This window comes from Impatiens glandulifera, chromosome 1 (assembly GCF_907164915.1).
Source record: "Impatiens glandulifera chromosome 1, dImpGla2.1, whole genome shotgun sequence".
Classification (NCBI taxonomy): Eukaryota; Viridiplantae; Streptophyta; class Magnoliopsida; order Ericales; family Balsaminaceae; genus Impatiens; species Impatiens glandulifera.
This window is the reverse complement of record NC_061862.1, coordinates 14370915-14396650: the sequence shown is the minus strand read 5'-3', so window position 1 is coordinate 14396650 and position 25736 is coordinate 14370915. Positions and strand designations below refer to the sequence as shown.

The window sequence follows — 25736 nt, the reverse complement described above, 5'->3', positions numbered from 1 at the left end:
TTGAGTTGGTGGGGAGTGTCGTTATGGGATTGATTGACTATTGGTCTCAACATATTGTTGAAGAAGGTTATGAAAGAGCTTGACACATTGATGCACAACTTTATATGGGGCAGTCAAGGGCATAGGGGTAAGAAAATTAAATTGATCGATGTTTGCAAGCCAAAAAACGAAGGGGGAATCAGATTGAGAAGTTACGTGGAATGGAACAAAGCGGTCATATATAAACACTTATGGACGATCCAAGGGAAGCAAGAGTTGTTGTGGGTAAAGTGAGTTCACTCGAGATTCATGAAAAGAGAACTTAGTATATGGACAAGTAAAATGAAGGATGACATGGCATGGTCTTTAAAGAAGATTTTGAAGTTAAAAAACAACGTTTCATCAATCTTCGACATACGATTTGTGAATGGACGGGTACTCTTTTCTGGCATGACCCGTGGTTTGAGAGGCGACCATTTATTGATAGAGAAGAGTTCTGAGGTTTGAGAATAAGGAGAGATTGTGAAGCTGCCACGTTTAAAGATATACATGACGGGCTTTAGGATTCTATCATTAGGCGGGTTCCGGTAGGTAGAAGGGTACTTGATCATTTGAGTGGCGTCTAATTAAATGATAGGGCCAATGTTCATTTATGGGATGCTGAGAATAGAAATTTAAAGTCTAGAAAAATTTGGAATGTCATCAGGTAGAGGAGTAAAGTTGTTGAATGGGTCACCCTTGTTTAGTTGTCTAAAGTCATCCTGAGGCATCGTTTCATACTTTGGTTGGCTTTTCATTGTAGACTTAGCACTCGGGGTCGAATTCAGGCTTATATGAATATTCCGGATGATAGTTGCTTACTTTGTGATGAAAATATGGAGTCAATTGATCACTTACTCGGGGATTGTCCATTTTTCAAGCTTGTGTAGAATAAGTTTACTTCGACTATAGGGATTGCGCATCTACTGGGAGTATGGGAGGAGATCAAGGCTTCTGCTCAAATCAAAGCCAAGGGTAGTAATTTTCCAACAAGCGTCTTCAAATGCGGGTTTGCATCTATTGTCTACCACATTTGGGCTAAGAGGAACGCACGGGTCTTTGGAAGAGTGCGTCGAAGTGTTGACAAAGTTTGGACCGATATTATTTTTTATTGTGGGGCGTTAATGAGAACTTGGAGACGAATTCCTCAAGGCAAAAGAGAATGGAATTGTGCTATGAGTGGAAGATCCCATATGAAGAAATCACGAGTTTTGAAAAGGTTAAAGCGAGATAAAACTTTAAGTGTTTGCGTTTCTCTATTGTAATTCATTGAACTTGTAAGTTTGGATGTATATTTTTCTTGTCTTTCATTTTTGAACTTTTCTATCTTTTTAGGTTGTTAGAAAGATAGAGAAAACTATGTCCGTTTTTCCCGTTTTGGGGATTTTTTTAATAAAATGACAATAAGTTGTTTTTTCCAATAAAAATATGTTAACCCGTCTCTCGTCCGTCGCTGCACCAGACTCGGTCTTCTTTTTCTTTAGTTATATCTGATAATCCGTCTCATGTCCGTCGCTGCACTAGAATCAGGATTCATAATTCTTAGTCGCTGCACTAGAATCAAGATTTATGATTCTTCGCCACTGCACCAATTGGGATTCAGAATTTTTCATCGTTGCACTAGAATCACCGCTGTACTAGAATCGAGATTCAAGATTCTTCTTTAGGATTCAGTATAGAGCTGTAAGACCTTCTCTCTTAATTAATTATTTGTTTTTTAATTAATTTTCCATTTTTCTTTATTTAATTTAATCTAACAGAATTGTTAACTTCTTAAAGAATTACTAAAATTATAACTAGTGAATTTCATAAATGAACCAGATCTCAGAGGAAACTGATGATTGATTTCAATTAAATGTAAAGCATAATCTAAACTTAAGAATTAGATGATTATACCTTATATATAATTATATCATGCATCATTTTAATCAAATAGATATGTAATATCTTCATAAGCTAAATATAATTGTTTGACATATGAGAAAACAAGTAATTCAGTATCTAAGAGACGAGATAAATACGTACATATGAATCAGAAAAGAGAGAAGGTCTTGCAGCTCTATACTGAAGAAGAATCATAAATCTCAATTCTAGTGCAGCAACGAAGAATCTTGAATCTTGATTTTGGTGTAACAACGAAGAATCTTGAATCTCGATTTTGGTGCAGCGGTGGACGGGAGATGGGTTATCCGATATAACTGAAGAAGAAGACCGAGTCTTGTGTAGCGGCGGACGTAAGACGGGTTAACAAATTTAACTAAATAAGAAGAAAATTACACATAAGGGTAAAAAATTGATAATCTACCTTAGTTTACACCCTACTAATGATGCAGTCAAATAAATAAATAAACTTTGGTTACTTCTTATTGGGTTTAAGAAAGATCAATGGTTAAGACTAATATTACACGTGTAAACAAATATATGGAGTGGGGGCACTGTTTGAAAGGGTAGCATCGAATTAATAGAGAGAGGAGAGTGATAAACTTTATTATTTTTTCAGCCAATTAGATTGCGTCTCGTTATTCCCTTATTCATTCTCTCTTCCAAATTTCCTCATTCTATCATTTCTCTTATTAATTATGATAATTATTATAATTTTTTTATTATTTATATTTTATTTTAAATAATTCTTTGATATTATTTAAATAATTAAAATAATACTTCGTTAATAAATAAACTATTAATTAATTTTATTATTATTTTAATCATAAAAGAATGAGTAATATAATTATAAAAAAATATATATTATAAAAGAGAAACCCATTAACCAAATACTTCAATTTATTTCATTTCCCATTCCTAAATATAAAAACTAAGTACCAAAAATTAATTAGTAAACAATACAAGATAAAGTCTATAAATTCAAAATTAATAATAATTTAGATATTAAATTGCATAAACAATTTACAAAAACAAAACTCACATTAGAAATTATCCAACGATTATGCGATTTGTTGATGATTTCTCTAAAGACGAACTCTTTTGAGTTTTGAATGATAATTATTGTAGTAGAGCAAGTCGAGCGAACCGATGAAATTGTGTCGAAAGAATCTCTGTCAAAGATTTTAAGCAGCAGATAATATTATCATAAGCCGATGAACAACGTCGGAAAAGATCATGCCAAACTAAATGGACTATATACATATATGGCCGAAATAGTGAGATATTCGTGCAAATCATGAGAGGATACGTGTAAGAGATCATCCATATGAAAGATCAAATTAAGTAACTTTTTATTGAAAAAATAAAAAATAACTTTAGATCCAATTATGTCGTTTTCTTTGCTGCACGGACTCGAAAAAAGATCACAAACACAATCGGAGGCTATGGACGGCAAACGACCCAAGACGATTGAAAGTATTATTCAGATGATAATAATTCGAAAAGAAAAAACTGATCCGACTAAAAAGGATGTCAAACCAAACCTAACGTAACATCAACTCAAAATTGAACGATGAAAAAAAAAATTACTATGTTAAAAAAGTCATTGAATGAGTCAATAAAATTTGAAATATCAATTTCTCTATAGATATTTGTTTTTTTAATAGAGGGAACACTTATAATTCTAGTTTGATACTTATATATTACTACTATCTATAATCCATATATATAAAAGTCGTTGAATTAATGACAAAGTGTGAAGATGACAATTATATGTATATTTTCTATTAAGATGACGTAATATAATATAGCATATAAGCAAAGCTTGAAGATGACAATGGATTTGTTGTTGTTTTATTTATAATATAACTAATTAATTATATCATTGGTTTGACAATGTAGTACTTATTATTTAATATTTTATTTGGTTGTACCAAATAAAATATTGGTGATACCAAATAAAATATTAAATAATAAGTATTACCAATCATTCTTAATAAATAAAAAAAGAGTTAGTTAGAATTTGTTAGAATGAATTATTTAAATATATTTATATTTAAAAGTAAAATTAAAGTAAATATATTTTAATTAATAAATTAGTTAAAAAATAGTAACATGATACAAATACTAAAAAAAAAAACTTTTAGAATTGAAAAAAAAAACTTAATTGGTTAGTGTGCAAATGAATACTTATGCCTCGTTCTAAATATTGGATAATTTTGTAATTAATCATTTGGAAAGAAAAAACATATGGGTAGATGACACACCACTGATTATAATTCAAATGACTAATATAGGCTTCTTCTTCAATTATAAAAATTGTAGGTCCAGTTTAACATTATATTATTAAAATATTTATTTATTTTTTAGAAATTAAATAAATAATCATTATACCCACCTAAACTCAAAAAAATATATTTAAATGTTAAAACATACTAAATTATAAAATAAATAAATAAATAAATAAAATAGAGAAATTAAGATGTTCTTTTATATTATTAAAAAAAAAACATAAGTCTAATACAACCTTAAGTTTTATAGAAAAAAAATTATGTTACGTTATTATTATTTTTAATGATTAAATCATTTATTTTATTAATTAAAATACTTTTATTTTTATTTTTTTAATTTTAAATACAAAAAAATATTTTAATAATTATAAACTCAAATAATATATTTTTTTTTGTTAAAAATAAAATATAACTTTTTGATAAAATAAATTATAAAAAAAACTAAAAACTAAAATCAAACAAGTTTATTATTATTTTATTGAAAATCTTATCTTCGTAAATATATTATATATATTTAAATGAGGAGTAGGTTTGTAAATTTTTTTGGTCTTAATATATACATGAATGGATACTTTCAAAATTTTAGATTTTCTTAATTCGTATTGAGTCAATAAAATAATGGAATTTTTCAATTAAATGTATTTCTCAATAGTTGATTTTTTTCTAAGAATAACAAATATACTTCATTATATTTAGAGTCAATTTTTTTTAGAAAACTAACATGACGGATACATATTATCAAATTAATTAAACTATATCTCTATATTAGAGTCAATAAGTTAATTTTATCATATGCATATATTTAGATATCTAACCACTGCTTACTTATGATGAATATTTTTAAATTTAATTTTAAAAATAATATCTTCCCAACCTAGTTAACTAGCCATTATATAATTATATCAAATATATTTATTATGTTTATCTAAAATTATAATGATATATATATAATAATTTTAAAAAATCTTAGTACTTCATGATTTAATTATTATATATATCATTACAATTATTTATAATGATATAGTAATTAATTAAGAAAAAAATACAAGGATATGAATCGCGATTCAATAAAGTAATTAATATATATATATATATATATATATATATATATATATATATATATATATATATATATATAAAATCTAATTCATGATTTATATACTAAATAAATAAAATAAAATAAAATTTATATCATAATCTATAATTTAAAAATTATCATAATATTTCTAATTTTATTAAAAAATTCTATTTATCAAGTCACTAATACTATTATTATAATTATTTAATTTATTAATTAAAATATTAAAATATCTTTACTTTACTTTTATTAAATTAAAAATTTTAAATATAAAAAATAATTTATCATTTTATTCTACAAAAATTGTAAATAACCTATTTTCATTAAATAAACTTTTTCAAAAAAACTCATAAAAATCCAAGATCAAACAAACCCCATTAATGTGATGTCTGACAATTTTTTTAAAAAAACATTATTTTGAACCAGTTTTCTTTGAATTTATTTGGTAAAAAGATCAAACTTTAATGTACAACCTTTCCTTATGTAATAAAAGAATTTGGCTTTTTTATAGATTGGTCAGTATTTGTTGGATTCAATTTTAGTAGTTTATTTGCATAAATTATCAATCAAGTATAGTCTTTTATATTTTTGTTTATCTATCTCACCACTTATTTTATAATTTATTTATTTTTTAAAATGATTTTTATTATATAATTAATATATTTTAAATTTTTTATCAAAAAAATTCACTTTTCCAAAATTTCTATTAAACAAATTTATTTAAATAAATTGTGATTTTCTCAAATAATTATACCGTTGTAACTATTTTTTTTATTACCTTTGTTCTTTAATACTATTCATTATATATTAGTGGAACATTTTAAGTTATAAACATTGACTTAATATTTTTTATTTTTTAATAAAAAAATACTAAGGGTGACAATTTGGGTGAGTTTTAGGTTAACAACTTCGGCTTGCAAAGTTAACGGGTTGAATGATTCTAATTTAAACTTAACTTGCTTAGTAATTTGGGTTAAAATCTCTAATCTGAACCTGACCTATTTATTTGTGATTGATCAAAACCTGACTAATTTAACATGATTTACCTAACTCAACTCGAACAAAACCCGATATAATTAATTAATATATCTCTTTTTCAAATTAATATGACATCAATATAAAACAAAAATGAAGTTAATTCACAAATTTGTTTATAAAAAATTTTACAAAAGAAAATGAGTGAATGAATAAGAAATAATAACACAAAGCTCAACAAAAAAAAACTTATAAACGAGTTATCGGATCTACTTTGGGTCATATTAGATCGACCCGATTTTGACTTATTTATTAATCAGGTTAAAAAGTCGACCTAATTTTTACCCGAACAAAAAAATACATGACCTAACTTGATTTTTTCATGTTCGGTCCGGGTCATATTTTTATATTGGATCCAAAATTGACAACCCTAAGAAAAACTAACTTCACACATTTAAAATTATTTAAATAATTCAACTTAATCAATTATCATTTTATTTCTAGTCAGATCCAATAAATTATTAAATTTATTAATCAAAATATTAAAATACTTTTTATTTTAAATTATTATTATTTTTATTTTATGATTATATATATATTTTTTACTAAAATAATAACTTCTCAAAATTATCACTTTTTAAATAACAAATATTATTTAAAAACCCTAATTCTAACAAGTCCTTTAATTATTGATGGTGATATTTTTTTTTTTATCAAGAACAATTTTAATTTCTCATTAAGACAATTGTTTTTTCAAACAATTAAATAACAAATATATGAAATAATGTTTTTTTAATATTATTTAAATAAAAAAATACATTTAAAAAATGAAGTTAAGAAAAGGGAAATTTGATGAAATGGTCATGATAAGACCCCTAATTCCAAAAAAGGACCCCGCCTAATAAACCTTGCAAAAGGGGCTTTTTCGCCTTGCGAAATGTCCGTCTTGCCCCTCTCGCTCCTACTTACAGCTCAAAGACGCGACATACCACTCTCGCGTTTTTATCTAAAACGCGTTTATGAACTCACACGTTTTAAATGAAACGCGTGAGTGATATTTCACATTAATGAAAAGATTTATGTTATTACATAACTCACGCATATTATAATATACGTGAGTTATGTTGTAATATGCGTGAGTTATGATATACCATACTACAACATAATTCATGCATATTACAACATAACTCATGTATGTTGTAATATGCGTAAATTATGTGAGTTATGTTGTAATATGGTGTATCATAACTCACGCATATTACAATATACGTGAGTTAGGTTGTAATATGCGTGAGTTATGATACATCATATGACAACATAACTCACACATATTACAATATACGTGAGTTAGTTGTAATATGCGTGAGTTATGATACACAATACTACAACATAACTCACGTATATTGTAATATGCGTGAGTTATGATACACCATATTACAACATAACTCACATAATTCATGCATATTACAATATGCGTGAGTTATGCTGTAGTATGCGTGAGTTATCAAAAAAAGGGAAATTTAATGAAATGGCCCTGATAAGACCCCTACTCCCGCTAGTGTTCAACATAAAATACGCATGAGTCACATCTATCTTTGTTCATATAACATAGTATTCATTCATATTCATTTAGGAGTTATCGAATCACTAACTAAGAATACAACCTAGCTATACTATACTATAACCAACCTAGTGTTCATAATCACTAAATAACATAAAATAAACATACCCATTTTGAGAACGAAGAGTAGTGGGTCTTCAAACGGAGAGGTCGTGGTCGTAGTCATCGTCGTCAGCTGTTGGTCGTGGTCTTCAGCTGCTGGTCGTGGTCTTCAGCTGCTGCTTATCGAATCACTAGCGGGAGTAGCTTGTCAAATCACTAGCGAGAGTAGGGTTTGAAAGTAGAGTCGGAGAGAGGGGGGAAATTGTGAATGTGTTTTTTTTTAAATTAGGGCAAAATAAAGTATATATACGATGAAAGACGTGAAATACCACTCTCACGTTTTCATCTAAAACGCGTGAGTTCATAAATGCGTCTTAGATAAAATGCGTGAGTGATATTTCACGTCTTTCTATTAACGTGAAATACCACTCACGCATTTCATCTAAAACGTGTGAGTTCATAAACGCATTTTAAATGAAAACTTGAGAGTGATATTTCGCGTCTTTGAGCGGTAAGTGGCGCGCGAGAGGGGCAAGACGGATATTTCGCATAGCGAAAATGCCCTTTTTGCAAAGTTTTTTAGGCATAGTCTTTTTTTGAAATTATGGTTCTTATCAGGTCAAATTTCAAAAAAAAAAAAAAAAAAAAAAAAAAAAAGCATATTACAAACAGAGCTTTGATAGATTCTCTCTCCTAATATAAAATCTATGGACGGAGAGATGAGGGCCCGAATCCCAAAATTCTGTTTGCAATAATCAAACTGCGGCATTCGTTTTCTCCTTCCTTCCATACTCGTCTCTCTGCTCCACCATTTTCACAACCTTACAAATCTCAGTAAAGAAGATAGAGATCACCGATTCATAGATCTGCTCTCTAATGTAATAATAATCAACTCCATACTTGTACCGGAAGAGTTCTCTAGAAAGAGAATTTCTCACTCACTAGGACCCCACCGCAACAACGCAGATCTATTCCTCTCAAGGTTTGTTGTTTTTTTCTTATTATTAAGCTTATCTCTTCCTAAATCATCACCGCTACTTGTATCTTCATCTGAATCGGATGCGTGAATCTTGCTGCAAATTCCAATTTATGTGCCTTCATGCTCTACAGTGTTTACGCGGCATCCATCGGTAAACATATTAGTTAATACCTTCTCATTTCTTCCTTATGCCTGTCTTCCTTTCATACGATTGCCGTTTTCATAGTGTAATTTGTAACTGCCGCCGCATCTTCTCACTTTTACTGTGCAAGTTTGAGCGAGGAAATTAGAGGATAACTATATGAGTAGATCTGAAAAGCGATGTTTGTTTACTTTCTTGATAAGAATTGGACTTCATTAGATGATCAAAACCTTTGACTTGACAAAAAATAGATATATATATGTAGTGGCTAATCCTCATTGACTTAGTTAAAGATAACTTCAACACAGATTTTGTCTTTACATTTTTAATCAGAGTAAGAAGAAGAACAGTGCAAGCTAAGATGTGTTAACTTCAGATGCATCAAGTCCCTATTGATAGATAACCTGATCAGGAACCAGAGAAACCTAGGGTTGAACTGAACTGGTTGCCAAACATGGACAATATTTCTATCTAGAGCATTATTATTACCGCATATTGCTATTTGGAAAATTGATTCCTGTTCTAAATATAAGTTTCTCTAAACTGTTGGATTCATGCTCCTGAATAGTTTTATCAATCTTGTAAGAATTTGGAATTCAGGTTGTTGAAACAGAATCATATAGCTTATTAGAGAATTGCATTGGAAAAGAATGGCAGACGGGGAACCGAGCTTTTGGGGTCCTGTCACATCAACTACTGACTGGTGTGAAAAGAACTATGTTTACTCTTTGTATGTTGCAGAGTTCTACAACTCTTTATCAAATATACCTGGTATTATCTTAGCATTTGTTGGTCTGTGGAATGCCTTGAGACAAGGCTTTGAGAAACGATTCAGTATCCTACATATGTCAAACCTTGCTCTTGCAATTGGAAGCATCATATTTCATGTTACATTGAACAGAGTGTAAGTCTTCTTTATCTATTAGCTAGTTCTCTTATAAACTCCTACTTTGTTTACTCATTTGCATTATGTCATCAATATTACTGTTACGTGCATGATCTTGTACGGATCAAATCTCCAATACAATTTAATATAGTTTCCGTTAATTTATAACAGTTTATTTTCCTTTTCTGCTGAAAACCAGAAGTGTCTATAAGTAACTTAGTCTTCATGTTATATAGGTATTAACAGCACCCAAATAAAATGATCTCAATCGAAAAGGCGTCTAACCTGAGATGTACTTAATTACTCAATACCATTCTATAAATCCCGTTTAACTGACAATTATTATTGAACCTGTCCAATTTTTAATGATAGGTGAGAAAATTAGGAAACAGTCATTAAGAAGAGTCTATTGTAAGCTTAGAGCTTGTTTGATCTTGGGTTTTAAAAAAAAAAAAACTCTTTAGCACATCACCTATCCTTTCAACAACTAAAATACTAAAAATTCTTACTTTATTTTTCTATAAATTTTAAATACAAAAAGACAATTTAGTAATTTAACCCAAATAATCCAAAAAACACTCCTTTTCATCTAAGAAGGTTTTGATTTCATAACCTAGTTTTGTTTTTCAAATAACCCCACATCACACAAGCTCTAATAACTTTTGTTTTTCTTTATTCGGATCCAGATGAGAAACAACCAATGAAAACATTGGTTCTGAAACTAAGTTTAGTTTCCAAGTATTATCTAACCAAACACGCTACTGGATCCCCAATTTTGTATCTTTGTGATACCAAATGATGGGGCCTCGTCACATTTGGAAATAGACACAGATTTAATATCCAAGTTTTGTTGTTTACAGGCTACAACAATGGGATGAAACACCAATGGTATGGGAAATGCTACTATACATCTACATACTATATTCACCAGATTGGCACTATCAAAGTACAATGCCTACATTCCTATGCCTATACGCAGCAGTATTTGCGGTTGTGCACTCTTTCGTCCATTTTGCAGTAATCTTCAAGATACACTATACGTTACTTTGTCTTCTATGCATACCTAGAATGTACAAGTATTATCTATACACAGAAGATAAATCTGCAAAATGGCTTGCAAGGTTATATATAATATCGTTACTGTCGGGAGGTGTTTGCTGCCTGTTTGATCGTCTCTTCTGCAAATGGATTTTGGGATGGTATTATTTCAATCCACAGGGACATGCTTTGTGGCATATCTTCATGGGTTTTAACTCATACGTAGCAAACGCGTTTCTGATGTATTGTCGTGCTCATCAACTCGGTTGGAATCCAAATGTCGCTTATTGGTTGGGTTATTTCCCATACGTGAAGATACAAAAACCCAAGATAGAGTAGTTGAAGGAAGGCTCTTTTTTATAATCCATTTTGATCTGATCTGACAAGAAGACGATGAAGGGTGGGATGGTGTAAATGGTGGTTATCTATGCAGTCAGTAGTAGATAAAAAGGAAGTTATGGTAAGGGCTTTTTTTTTTTACTTTTACTTTTTTTCATTTTTAGGAATGAATGATGGTTTTATTCAATTGTAACATAATTTTGTGGAGTTGGTTGGTACTATAATGATTTGCTTATGTCAATGTGTGCCACAATTTGGATCTCTCAATTTAGAACACCTCGTTTGGAATGGTGTGAAACTTTTGAATTTTAAGTATTCATTAAAGAAAGGTACAAAACAAATTACTGCAATTTCAATTTTGTGAGATATTTACTAACAACTTTGTGAAAAATCTCAATAGCACTAACAAAATAATGATAAACTTGGTATGAAAAACAGTCATATACTCTAAGATTCAAATATAAATTCGATTTTATTACGTTTTGTTATATTATATAGGGACTCTATATTCATATCCGACCTTGTTCATCAAATAATCTATAGGGACTCTATTCATATCATTTGCATTCGACACCTAATATAATAACAATTTTAGGATTGCAAATTCTTAACACTTGCGAAACTTCTGGTTAAGTTGGTCTGTAAAATTCACTAGGATAAACGGTATTATTTGTCTAGCAACGAGCAATAAACCACGACAACGAATCACACGTAGAGATATATTGATTATACAAAGAGAGTTACATGTTCTTTCATAACTAATTGATTGATCCGTCTACGAAAATGAAACCATTCATTTTGAACAAACAAAGGGCCATTCATAATATGTGTTCCTAAGAAAATGAATTTGTCCATTTTTCGGGAGTGAAAACACATAAGATCTGTAAATGGACCAGAACAATTGAGAAATATTCAAATACCCGAAAAAGCAATTCGAATATTCAATTCAGATCCTCTTTTTCTTTGGAATTTTGATGAAAGAAATCCAAATCACGTCTTTATAATACATTCTTTTATGATGAATCAAATCGAATACCTTGATTGTTACAAATTAATAAATTACAATTTTGAAAAAATAAAAGAGATGAACTTGACATTGTTCTCCTAGTTAGGCAATCATCGTGATGGAAAGAATCAATAATAAATTATTGATTAAAAAATCATAATTGTATTATAGATTGGGTGATACTAAAAAGAAAAAAATGTAATACTTTAATAACATGAATTGGCAATAGAATTGACACTAAAGTATCACATTTTTAGAAAATAAATAAATGAACCAATTCTTAACATAACATAATAAGAACAATGTTACCTAAAAAAATTGTTTTGAATAAGATATGATTCTAAATATCAAAACTATACAATTTCCTAAAAGTAATTGATTAAAATCTAATTGATTCCCAAAGAGCTCCTTAAATGTGGTAAATCAATCACCTGTATATGGTACATACATCCTATCCTCTCTTATCAATTCAAGTAACGGAAGATCCTCCTTCCTGCTTTGCCATTACAACTGCAAGCTGCAGCTGCTGTTTCAGCTTACACATTTTCACAGGATTCTTAAACAACTTTATTTGCGGCTTTTCATTCGGAGGCAAAACAACGAAAGCAATACTAAATGATTCTCCTTTCTCGAAAGCACATTGCCATTCATTAACCGAAACCGTAAACCAATTCTTCCACTTAGATCTAGTTGCTTTAACTTCAATATACTCTTTGGAGCTACTTCCTTCTTCTCCTATAACAATATCATAAGGCAATCCAGTCTCTTCCTCCTTATTTACCCATGTCACTGTTCTTCCACCCGATCGCATCACAAAGTGGTTAAACGCCTCAGATTCTCCTAACCGACCCGTTTCCCATGTTTGGGGCGTAGTGGTAGGAAGGTTAAGAATCAATGGACCCCCGAATTCATTTCGATTAATTCGTTTCTCTGCAGCATTAGTATGATCACCAGTAGAGGGAACTATCAAGACTCGATCCTCTGAACCTTTATGAGATTCGGGCAGATTAATATCAGCAGGCAGAGGAGAAGGCTTTTCTACTTCTTCGGGAACAACATCGTTTTCTGATTTGTTGGAAACCCCAACTCCCCTGCTCTTTCTGCTGGTTGAGATTGGAACGCTAGAAAAACCCGGGGCAGTGTTCCAGTCAACCGGGGGCCAGATTGAGTTGATACCAGGTTTCTTTTTCTTTTTTGCAGTAAGTTCATCCATGGTGGTTGAGACCTCTATGTTTTTTGGCATTGATAATGGCGTGTGGTTGTTGTCAGAGAGAGACCATAATGTTTCTTCGTCGGGAAGTTTTGACACCTGTTTTGAAACGAAAGATTCGATTTTTCGTTCGGTGTATCCAGAATTAACCAATGTCATAATCAAAAGAAGAAAATTGGCTAAGTTTGTGCCTTCTTGAGAGTCGTCAGTAAAAACGCGAGCAAGTTCCTTGAATAAAGAACAAAATGTGGCTTCTTTGGTAGAATTACTAGAATAAAAGGAATTTCCCTACAAAAGAATTATAAAGAAGATGGTATTAAGAGAGAATACCCTAGTGTCAATTTACACAAGGTTATTTGAAAATAATCATTTGGTTATTCAAAGGCCGGATTTTTAATAAAAATAACACAAGACGATAGGAAAAGGAAAAGGGACAAGTGTCAAATAAAATGGGGGGGATAAGTAATGTGTTACCTCTAGAAGACAATCGCATGTATGTTTCTTCGATTCAATGTTGTGTCCTTTAATGACATTCTTGTAATGTAGTTTCTCAACGACAACAATTTGTAAATGACTTAACTTCTCAATTATTAATTCCTTCAATTGGACATATTTGACACTGTCCAAACTATAGATGTATCGCTGAGCATAAGGAATCATCCATTTCACCAATGATGCCTTGAAGCTAGGATCTTCGAAACCAGAATATACTGCCTCTCGAGTTACAACCTGCAAAATAAAGCACAAACTTAAAATTTCCTTCACATTATTCATGATGAAATTGATCAATCTTTTCATTCTTAAGATTCTTGTGTTTGTGTGTGTGACCGAGGGAGAGAAAGAGAGATTTACCTCGGAAAGAGCTGGGATTCCTAAGGCCTGAAGCAGAGGAGACAGTTTATTCTTGAGCAGAGTTTCTTCATCGTTGCCGTCATGTGCACCAAAGTATAAGAAGTAAATATTCTCTAAATTCTTAAACTCTTTCTTCAGTTTTTCATCATCACACCAACAGACAATGCCAAAGGATGAGTGAAGTGAAACCCATTTATCTAGCACAGTGGGTAGAACTGAACATTCGGGTTTCGCTAGACACTCTTTCAGATATTGAATATCACCCAAGGTCAATTCTCCATTATTAAGTCCTTCAGCCCATTTCAAAAAGATTTGGAAAACCTGAAAAGGTTTCCAAAAGTAAGTGAGTTAAATAAAATAAAATAAAAACTGAGTTAGACAATAAGCACTTAAACCGCGCAACTTACAATATTAGCAGATTGTGATGGTAAAGCAACAGAAGTCAACTTCTGTAAAATTTGAAGGTAGTCACGGAAATTAGGAATCGTATTTACTCCACAATCCTTCACAAAAAAGGTATAAAGGCTTGGATAGATATTATGCAGAATCTTGCAGAAAGAATTATCGGTAAATCCCGAGTCAAGGCTTCTATTTATCTCCTTGATTTGGTTCACAGAACCTGTTGAGTCTTCCCAATAAACTTCTGTCGCAGACAAAAGGAGGCCAGGAACAATATCATGTATACTAGAATAACCGGAATATGGGACAAAAATGAAAGGCAGTGGCTTCAATTCATCAAGAATCTGGTGCCTTGATGAAGTAGACATTTCGCTCCAAATGGAGTAAAAATTTGTCATCTGTGCTATGCTGGCAACAACAACAAAAAAGAAACAAACAAGTGATATTTCACATGAGACTTGCACATAATAGTCAAAGATGCTTGCACAAAAGTCGTAAAGGTGTATGTATAGTTGGAAGTTCATGATTCTCCATAAAAAAACATGAACGGATTTGAGAAAAGTATTTCTCTTTTCTGTCAAACTATTGTATGTATAGCTTTATTATATGTGTAACTATGCATCTATTTTACCTTCACTGAAGAAGAATAAAATGAAAAAGATCAAAATATCTGTCAAAGAGTAGAAAAAAAACATACCTAGCATTAAATGTGGTATTGGATTTCCTCCAGGCTCGAACAACTTCCAAGATGTCTTGAAGATCAACTTTAGTTTTCAATCCAATATCAAGCAAAAGCTTCTCACTTTTCACCTATTCCAACAAAAGAGTCAAAAGTGAATAAAAAGAAAACAAAACATTAATAGTTTGATGGCCAACTCCAAATGGAACAAAAATAACTCTGGATGTAGAAAAGTCACTTTGGGATAGGAAACTAGGCAAAAAGCTACTTTATACAGGACAATAGGAGCATTGATCATAGTTCAACAATGACAAGACATAACTAAGGTATTAACATGAGAATGATAACGAAAAAGTAAGCTATGAAACAGTCCTAATCTACAACAAGAATGATAATGATTTTAATTAGTAATTTGCTAGCATGACTATATAGCTAAGGAAATGGACACGAACCTTTGGAACTGCATATGGAGCAAAGGCACCTAGAATGGAGCGTACTGCATCACAGTCACAAAATATGTTTTTTGCATAATGAAGCTCATTGTCCAGACTTGATACCAACCATTTAGTCCCACAAAGGCTACGTAAGAAAGAAGAATTGAACATTTTCTTCTTGTCACTGGAATCACCCATCATGCAATAACCCATTGTTTTATCACCAAGACACTGATCCCAAAGAATATCAAGTGACTCAAGCAAGAATTGACATCTAATTCTATCACCATTTGATGACAAATAAGACAACAACTGCACCAATTCTGGTGATTCCCAATCTTTAATAATTGCTCTATCAGATATCAGATTATGTTCCCCTATGAGATCTGTCAGGACATGGGGAGATATATCAACAATGCGTTTCTCAACTGAAACTACCTGGAAGAAGTCGGAAACACCCAATTTTTTAAAGAATTCTCGCCACTTCATTATTCCATCAGGTAATAAAACAGTTACAGGATGATTCAGGTAGGCTACATCAACCTCGTGCCAATTCAAAACTATGCCTTCAATTAAGATATTCAAGTCAATGTGATTCCCAAATTCTTTACCGAAGTGAAGTGGCACTTCTGTAGGGCGTTTGTAGCCATAATTCGTTGAAATGAGGGCTTTGTTGTATAAAACAGAAGTGATTTCACTGTCCTCAGCTAGACAGTTGGGGCAACTTGATTGCAGATGGAACATCAAAAAGGCAAGGTGTTCTATCATCAAACCTGTACTTAATGTAGAAACGTTATCATCAGAAATTGTTGGCAAGACATGTAGCTTCACAATATCATGTGCTGACAACCGTTGGGCACCAAGTTTCTGAAGCATTCTAGTCACATTATCCAAGACAGATGTTTCCAAACAAGAAGAATCAATACTAGCAGCAGTAGAAAAAAGTGCAGGGCTCACTGTCCGAAGTTTAGAATACAGTAGTGAAAAAGTTGCTGAAACATCCTCATTTTCTGATCCAGGATGTAAGACATCAGAATGTATCCAAATTGTACCTTCATCCATGCAGCTATAGGTCCCATCTGAAAGAGGAATCAAGGGCATTCCTTTTAGGTTGCTTATAAGATCTAAAGCTGTCATCTGGTTTTCAGAATTTTGACTAGTACTGAACACCATCATATAGAGGGAACTAAGCAAAGAAGATAACCAGACTAGCCCCATAGATGAGATGCCACTCTTTGAGTAGCACAAAGAAGATATAATCTTGAGTAAGACTTTGGGTCCATAGTCCTCAATCCCCAGACATCTTGCTAATGAATCTGACAACTTTATATTTTTATCCAGGAATCCAAGACCAAGGTGCTCATGAAGCAACCTATTGGGTAAAAGATGACAGGCTTGTTCGTTCCAATTTCTTATAACTTTGCATGGAGGAAACCAGTCATCACTATTACCTTCCAGAAGTAAACAGTTTGATGAACGTAACTTGGATATAATTAGCCTTGGAAGGCTTGAAAAGAAACCTTGAACATCGCCTGGAAGAGGAACAAAACTCATAAAGGCAGTAACAGCCTCCCCTAAATTCTGACGATAACATGGCAAGGAACAAAAAGAATGCTCTGCCTTAACAAATAGATCAGGGAAGTTTGATCGCAACCATTGATTCCAGGGACTATTCCCATCAACTTCTTCTCTTGACGAGGGGAGGGTGAAATCTCCCTGTATAATGAATTTTAGACCATATTGTCGCAAGGGAAGAAAAGCAAACACAGGCTGCTGATCCAGACAGGGGATGTATGTTCCAACATCTGATTCATGCAGTGTAAACGCTATTGAGATTTCTGTTGTTAGAACATCAGGGCGAATATTCATAGGTTGCAATTTTTGAGATGCAACGAACCAAGTCATTTTGTCTTTGCCTAGACAAACATTTACAAGACCCTGCCCAACAATTTCTTTCCTCATCACGGTTAAGGAATCATCAAGAAAGTTTCTAAATCGGATACATTTAAGACGGTGAAGAAAAAGCAACAAGGATGGATGAAGAACAGAAAACATAGATTTGATGTTGTTCATGGAAGAAGATCCAGATGTTATTGATTTGAAGGGAAGCACAATGCAAGTTTTCCAGTAATTGTTGTCCGTTTCATCAGTGTCACAGAAGGCCATTCTCTTAAATAAGTTAACATCACAAGGAGGTATAACAGTAGGTAGAACAAAGCCAATCTGCCCCTCACTTATATCAAACTTGATATGAAACCCGTTAGAATGTATTTCTGGGGCATCAGTAATCTGCAATAAAAGCAACAATAGTCACATGAAAATAGTACGAACAGCTCATGTATGAATCAAGTAATACAGTCTCTCAAATGAAAGGCGTGCATAAAACTTCTTATGACTCCAAACAATTTCTTGAGTCAGGAAAACTATTTAGCATATATTCTCGAGGCCCAGAAATGTTAGCCATAATAGAGTACAGAGGTCTTTCTGAGAGCAGATCCCATAAGGTGGCTTTATGGAGTAAATGGTGAAGCATGCAGAGATATAGCAGAGAAGAATTCTTGTCAACCCAGTAAAATAAAAGCAATGAACTATTCTCTCAAACTCTTAAAAATAAACATACCCGAAAGACAGATTTGAATCCAATGCCTTTCTTCCCAATATATCCAGCATTTGAGCCCTTTTTCGTTGAATTGCCAACATCACAAAGAGCTCTAATATTTTCAGCAGAAAATCCCTTCTCATTGTTCATAATGACGATGCCCTTTTCCTGTAGAATAACTGTCAAAGTTGGTTCCACATTTTCTGGGTAGGCGTTGTCATCCGCATTTTGAACCTGAAGAAAATGCATTAGAGCACAATTGCAGATGCATAAAAATATGAAACTATATTAAAAGATATATATTAGCAGTTTCTCCATAACCTGCAACCAAACATTTCTAGGGAAATAATGAATGAAAATGGTTTTCACCCTCATCTACTATGCAAAAGATAGTTTAAAAATGGTTATCAATTAATCTATTACTTGGAAATATAGATACATGTAGTATCCTTACTAGCCGCTTTTCATGTATTTTTCTCTTCCTGCAACATTGCACGAAGTAGTTATCGACTTTCCACACATTTTGATGTAAATGCTGCAAAATCATTTTGGGACAGCTTGGGAACATGACAAAAACATATCATTTTCAAGCATGAGGACAAAATTGGAAACTAAATGTGACAAGAAAAGGATGGAAGAACTATATGTTCTGATCTCTTTTTCAAGGTAGGATGAATAGTGTCTATATTATGGACACACATAAAATTCAATCAATATGACAATATCATCTAACACGACAGTATACAAATCACAAAGAAATATATAAGCTCGGTAAGAGTTCAAGAAACATGCTAGATATTGTAAAAAAAAAGATCAAATACTAAACTTACAAGCTCAAGCAGAAAATGTGAATCCTGAGAGTACAATTCCTGTGAAAGGCATTGCAGTGCTCTGCCTAAACGAGCATGTTGCTTCTTCAACATGCAAATCTCCATGTCAGAGAGACTTGGATCCAACCCAAATTCTTTTCGGCGTATAGACTCAACAAAACCAACTGCCCCATTTTCATTTCCGACCTCATTTACTTGTTGATTAACCTGACGAGGACAGTCTTCAGAAGTCTCCTTGTAATTCACCTTGTCTTCAACCTCATTTTGTTGTAGGTTATGCTTATCTGAATCAAGTGGAGAAGTAGGATTCATGACTGTCTCAGAACCAGCCAAGCGAGTAGTTACAGAAGAACAAAACACATGGTAATCATCAATCCACTCTACTATACCCAAAGAAAGTCCTATATCATGAAGCATTACTCTCTGCCCTATTTGCCTACATTCACACAATAAGGTTGTATAAGAATCTTTGGCAATAGACTGCAGTTCAGACAGCAATACTTCTGCAGCAAAGTTACGGAACTCTGTAGGTAGATAACCTAGACAGTTGATGACAAAACTTGATGCAATGTTAATGGATTTGGTATCGTCGTTTTTGCTCTTATGTACACTCTGCAAATCAAGGGCAGGCATTCCTTGCCCAAACGAGGAGTATCCTTGCATGAGAAAAGATGGATCATCATTCACTACATACTCCGTATGGTTCTTCATAAGTACTTCAAATGCTTGATGTGCATGGAATTTGAGAAGACGCAAAGGAATGTGACCTTCACCTCCATATATTGCAAACAAAGACAGCAATGAAACAGCAGTTTTGTAAGCAGATCCCTCAAGAAGGGATTTTAAGAACGAATCTAAGGTGGCTGCCGGATCAATTCGAATTACTTTTCCATCCTTAGTAACCAAAAACATAAGCTCCTTGCTATTGACTTCATTCAACACCCATTCCAAGAGATGACCAAGTGAGGGAGCATACATCATATCCCAGTGTGTCCATAAAGCCAGATCCAGCAACATTGGTGACTTTAGTATCACTTTCATTACATCTTTTGTAGTAAGACGACCAAATACTTCAGCTTCATGGTCTATACTGGTATCCAATCCGGATTTCTGTAAATCTTTCTCATTTGTAGAGACCTTATGGCAATCTCCTAACAAACAAGCAGAAAATAGAACACATGACGAATTGCTGTTACCACTGTTCCCTTTCCCACTATCAGAAGATTCATTGAAGTCACCTTTAATAGTTAAACTCACTGAAGGAAACTGCCTCCGAAGCAGCACAGAGACCATCTCATTGGTAATTTTCTCGTTTCCAAAATTATTTGTAGCTTGTGACAATAACAGAGACAGTTGACTCTCAAGCACACTAACCTCCAAATGATTGACACATATATCTTGAGTAAAGAGTTTCTGTAACACATTAGGTAGAAGAGATAAATTCTTCTCTATAAACATGAAGAAATCCTGGTAACCAAGTATTGCAAAATTCTGAACAGAGAACTGCTTCATCAGCCACAATTTACAATTGCACAGTTCCTTCAATAGATTCAAAAATGAAGTGGTACTTGTTATGGCACCATTATGAAGCTGAAAGTATTCTAAAACTTTTTTTGATAGGTCTTTCACTGAGATACCTGAAGTACATATATTGCATCATAGTTAGCTATATATTACTTAATGGTATCCAAGGGGGCAAGAAGTACATATAATGCATCATAGTATTAAAATGAATGTTTCATGGAGATAGCAGTGTTTGACTTAATTTTCCAACAATAATAGTCTGATACTTTGAACTAAAATCTTAAAGAGAAGAAAAAAGGGAAGTAGTAGAAAACTCCACCAACATCCCAGCTGGTTGAAAACTTTACAATAAACTAGTAGCAGACTCTAGCATGATTCTGAATTAAGGAACTGCTGGGAAGATACTTTAGTTTATTTATTAATAAGGAACAATACGGAAAATAATTACAAACAGTTACAATAATGCAAATCAAGATATACTGCCCCCGAATCCAGTTCACTTTCACGTAAGTCTATGGGAATGAGATTACTGTCTTAGCCAGTAAACAAGGTCTAGTCGCGTAACCTTTACATGCTTGAGAGAGGCTTCACATACAAATAGGAAAAAGGGCATCAAAATGTTAATGAAAATGAAACAACTTCTAAGGCCAATCTAATATAGACCCGAGCAAGTAAAAGAATCACACACAATGTCAGGCTCAGAGCATTAAGAAATTGGCTGATCATGAGTACTTTAAAGCCTTGTGGAGGCAATAAGGCTTATTTTTCATTCTCCTTCAAAAAAATTATTACCCAAAAAAAGCAGGAAACTGGACTACTGCTATGACCAGTCTGGTGCATAAATGATGATGATAAGAAGCATTATATCTGTTATCACACAGCTTTATCAAGATATTCTGTTTAGCTAAATGTGAAAAGATTGTAGATATAACAGCTCATTCCACTGATACATAACTACCCAAAGTACTCATGAGTTCAGGTGGTCCATTATCCTATACGATGTTTAGTAATTCAGCTCAAAAACAATGTTTACAGTTTCTACAGGTTTGTTTTCTTAGGATATATTGCATTACGGGGCCGGCCCCTGAGTGATACTCATCATACGAGGATTAACACTATACATAGAATTCTATGACTCTACAATTCTTCAGTAAACAAAAACTTACTGTGTTCATTCTCCACCTTACTAGTGACCCTATCTTTTTCATCTGATTCGACCTCAATATTTTCATATTCTGTTGCAGAAGGCTCTTGAGCAACTTCTGATAGGTTAAGAGCTTGCAAAGTGTCATACATGCTATCCCACATGCCACTTCTGATAGATGCTACCTGCAACAAGACCACATGCTTGGTGAAAACAATTTTTTAATGATACAACAATTTCAATAAAATGTTTCAGAAAACAAGTTACTCTTGAGTAAAACCTTCATCATTTAATAATTCAATTCTATCCTGAGACTATAATAATCTCCAACAGTACTTTTGCTTCATCAATAAGACATGTTTCTTAAAACAACCACACATGATGAGTAGACAGCTTCGTTAACCTTGATGAATCCCTATAAATTCTAAACATTGATTTTCTTCCTTTCTTCAATAAGTACAACAATAATGAGCAAGTATCAGGGATATATAAACAGAAATCAACTTACAGCAACATTTAGTAACCCAACAAATGGATATGCTGACAATATCAACTTGACTTTCTTCCTTTCTTTATCAGACATATTACCCCATTTGGACATTTCTTTCAAAACCTACGAGGATAAAATATCAGATAAGAAAATCCTACTATTGACAACAATCATAGAGAACCTGAAGAGGAATGAGCACAACCTCTTAAGCATGAAGATATAAGTTTTAAATGAGAGGAAAGATGTCTCGGAAATATTTAATATAATTTTAAAAATCAAAATATATGTACCCCAGTTACAGTATTGTCCGCACACGTCTGCTTCCACATTGTGACGAATGTCCTCAATGATTCACTAGAAAGCTCGATACCTTCTCCATCACAATTAATGAACTTCGTCATCCTATCATCAGCTATAAGAGGTTGACACTTCTGCATCTTGTGTTTTGTTTGGCCTGTTGGTTTAAGCAATTTTTTTCTTTTCTTCTGTGATTTCTCATTAGTTTCATTTTGTTTATTTTTCCTGAAAGCAGGAGAAGCACTAGCATCCGTTTCATTACTCAACCCAAGCCGTGTCATCTCTTCAGCTGCTGATGGGTATGGACATCTACTTTGTCGGTCAGCGCTGCTTGCAATCGGTGATGACAATTTGTTAGGAGTTTGTGCATTAGTAACAGTGTTGTCCTCATATTGTTCATAATCACTATCATCTTCCTCGGAACTTGATGAAATAAACCTTGTATGCTTCCCAGTGAAAATATCATTGGACAATGAAAAGGATTTGAGTCTCGCTTCTAAACGAGGATCAATCTGCTTTTTATTGGATGTAAATAGGGGGCGTTTTCGGCCTTTCTGGTTTGCTTTCAGCTTTAATTCCTTCAAACTTTCCACAGATAGAGGTCGTTTTTGTGTTTCTGTGCTCGAAATGTCAGCAGGTACAGGGCATTTTTGTGTTTTCGTGCTCAAACTTTTCTCTAGTGAACCATTCTCAAATTTTATAGCTCTACGGATATGAACGATGTACTTCCTGTGCACAAAAATATCAGACAAACATTTAAAACCCTTTGCGAAAACCTTGGTTATATTAAGGCAATATCTTGGAGGTTACCTAGGACATACTGCATAATATCTTAATCATATGAGCTTACATGAAGTAGAATAATAAATACAGCACCTAATCAACTATGTAAAACTAATGTCTTCTAACAAACAATCCCAGCAGAAGATCATAAACATACCCCAAATTCTGCACACGAATTGTAAGATTTTCTTTGCAAGATAATGATTTCTTCATGGCAATAAAATCCAAAAGTTCTTCAACCTTAATTTCTATACCTTCTTGAGTATCCAAAAACTCACGAAGGCAAGAAATTACTTCTTCACTTGTTATCTTTACTATCTCTTTCGTATTACAACTTGCAGAAAAGTAATGCATTACAAGTGGATGCCGTAGTAAAGGACCCAGTTTTAGTTCTTCAAAGTTTTGAACACCCTCATTCTTGCAAATAGACTGTTCCAAATCATACAAGGAAGTAATACCTTGGACTGCTACAAAGCAATGGATAAAATCATTGACCTAAACAAAAACATCCCAAGAGAAACTTATTTATTTATAACCCTCTTATGATAGTAACTTGTAGTTTAATAAAAATCAAAACTTTAACGCAGTAAAATCACTGCAAATTTACAGTGTTTCAAAAGAAAAAAGTTCCAGAATGACATAGTGATGTTAGCTTACCTTTCCTTCTGTCAGTATAAGGTGGTGAAGAGCAGGTATTTGTTGTAAATGAACTCCCAATGCTTCCCACGATTCCACTCGAAGGGAAACCAGGGCAGCCTGAGAGACCTTCCATGCCGACACGTTTTCTCTGGCGTTTATTAAGTTGTGTTGTGCGTTTGTAACAGCACGGTGTATATTATCGTTCACTAAATTCGATGCCGATGATTGAGGTTGAAACCTTTGATTAGGATATTGACTATGAAAATCGGGGTTTTGGGACATGCCATTGAACGGATATGGGTTCGATGGATACTGAGGTTGTTGCTGCCTTGACGGCGGAGCCCCATAAGGGTTGCCGCCATGAGGGAAGCGCGGCGGCTGTCCATACATTGTGTTGGGTACGTGGGAAGAAGAAGAAGAGAGAAAGATACGTTTTATAATTTCAAGCTTTATATAGGAATCAACTTTTATAAATATTTTAGCGGTAAATAATAAATATATAATAACTCTATATTTAGGGTTATTTTATTTTAGCTAGGTTAAAAGGGTTTTTTTAAACAATTTTAAAACTTGATTCTTAATGATATATCATATTATTCTTAACATCTTGTATATTTATTATTGAACAATTGGTCAATTTCCTAGTAAAAAAAAGCACATACAAAATATAATAATAATAATCCAACTTACTGAATTCAAACCAGCTATATATGTAACATATATATATATATAATATATTATTGGGTTTATAAAATTAGATGGGTAAGAATATAGATATTTCAAAAGCCTCTAAATCACCATTATTCCAGTTTAATTGAAAAGAATTTTAAAAATATTTAGGCTGTCTTTATGATAAATTTGATTGGTAAACCCTGAATTTTAAATATTGAATGATTTAAATATTTAGAGATAAAAATTAATTAACAAATAGAAATTTAAGTATAAAAGATTTGAATTGATTTTATAATATTTTTTAACTGATATAATTAATATATATATATATATATATATATATATATATATATATATATATATATATATATATATATGAGATACTAACGAATATTTCTCATTTTAGTTTTATGTATTTTAAAATTAATTGAAAATTTGTAATGAAAAATAAATTAAAAATCTAATACAACTTTATATATAAAAAAACTTTATATTTAACAGAAATTTTATTAAATTTAAAATGAAAAAGTGGTTTTTGTGATTTTTTTAATAATAGCACTGTTTAGTTTTTTTCAATTTATAAAGTAAATTTAATATTTTAACTTATTATATTTAACATATTTTAATTTAAGTCGGTAAAATAAGTGATTATGTGTTATCAAATAAACAGATTTTTATTAAACTCTTTAATATATTAAATTAAATGATAAGTCAAGTTATCAAATGTTTTAATCTCTTAGATAAAATTATTTGTACGACATGATAAATATAAATTTGGTAACTTATTTATTTTCATCAAAGTATTTTCTCTTAATTCAAAATGCTCTGCTTTATGTACAAATTATGTTGAAATATTTGAGTTATTTTTATATTTTATTCACTTACAAT

General features: G+C 32.2%; 3 protein-coding genes across 5 annotated transcripts; 1 reads left to right on the top strand and 2 right to left on the bottom strand.

Annotated features, from left to right (window-relative positions):
• The first annotated feature begins 8615 nt into the window (after positions 1-8615).
• LOC124922105 (alkaline ceramidase-like) lies at positions 8616-11638 on the top strand. 3 transcript variants are annotated; one of them, XM_047462833.1, is made up of 4 exons: positions 8616-8888; positions 9017-9036; positions 9628-9931; positions 10774-11638. In XM_047462833.1, exons 3-4 carry the CDS (start codon positions 9678-9680, stop codon positions 11288-11290), a joined length of 771 nt encoding a protein of 256 aa, XP_047318789.1. In that variant the 5' UTR covers positions 8616-8888; positions 9017-9036; positions 9628-9677; the 3' UTR covers positions 11291-11638. The 3 variants fall into 3 exon arrangements, with proteins under 3 accessions (XP_047318789.1, XP_047318787.1, XP_047318788.1); XM_047462831.1 differs by lacking the exon at positions 9017-9036 and having other exon boundaries at positions 8617-8888; XM_047462832.1 differs by lacking the exons at positions 8616-8888; positions 9017-9036 and having other exon boundaries at positions 9158-9931.
• A 1068-nt stretch (positions 11639-12706) lies between these two features.
• LOC124918742 (protein NO VEIN-like) lies at positions 12707-24582 on the bottom strand. Its single transcript, XM_047458787.1, has 12 exons — positions 24195-24582; positions 22748-23483; positions 22476-22580; positions 21990-22152; positions 19300-20936; positions 18491-18703; positions 15889-18159; positions 15455-15567; positions 14766-15165; positions 14359-14679; positions 13981-14235; positions 12707-13794 (listed from the first exon to the last, which is right to left on the bottom strand). The coding sequence occupies exons 2-12, from the start codon at positions 23033-23035 to the stop codon at positions 12766-12768; spliced, it is 6795 nt and encodes a 2264-aa protein (XP_047314743.1). The 5' UTR covers positions 23036-23483; positions 24195-24582; the 3' UTR covers positions 12707-12765.
• LOC124918730 (protein NO VEIN-LIKE) lies at positions 23076-24566 on the bottom strand. Its single transcript, XM_047458780.1, has 4 exons — positions 24195-24566; positions 23695-24032; positions 23132-23483; positions 23076-23081 (listed from the first exon to the last, which is right to left on the bottom strand). The coding sequence occupies exons 1-4, from the start codon at positions 24564-24566 to the stop codon at positions 23076-23078; spliced, it is 1068 nt and encodes a 355-aa protein (XP_047314736.1).
• Positions 24583-25736: the final 1154 nt, after the last annotated feature.

Excerpts from the sequence above, each read along its gene's own strand:
- LOC124922105 (XM_047462833.1), top strand. The coding sequence starts at position 9,678 with ATGGCAGACGGGGAACCGAGCTTTTGGGGTCCTGTCACATCAACTACT. Across the intron at positions 9,932-10,773 it reads CATGTTACATTGAACAGAGT|GCTACAACAATGGGATGAAA; the intron begins GTAAGTCTTCTT and ends TGTTGTTTACAG.
- LOC124918742 (XM_047458787.1), bottom strand. The coding sequence starts at position 23,035 with ATGACACGGCTTGGGTTGAGTAATGAAACGGATGCTAGTGCTTCTCCT. Across the intron at positions 18,704-19,299 it reads CACATTTTCTGCTTGAGCTT|GTTCAAAATGCGGATGACAA; the intron begins GTAAGTTTAGTA and ends CATTTTCTTCAG. Across the intron at positions 15,166-15,454 it reads AATACCACATTTAATGCTAG|CATAGCACAGATGACAAATT; the intron begins GTATGTTTTTTT and ends TGTTGTTGCCAG.
- LOC124918730 (XM_047458780.1), bottom strand. The coding sequence starts at position 24,566 with ATGTATGGACAGCCGCCGCGCTTCCCTCATGGCGGCAACCCTTATGGG. Across the intron at positions 24,033-24,194 it reads TTATACTGACAGAAGGAAAG|GTCAATGATTTTATCCATTG; the intron begins GTAAGCTAACAT and ends GTTTTTGTTTAG. Across the intron at positions 23,484-23,694 it reads ATTCGTGTGCAGAATTTGGG|GAAGTACATCGTTCATATCC; the intron begins GTATGTTTATGA and ends TTTTGTGCACAG.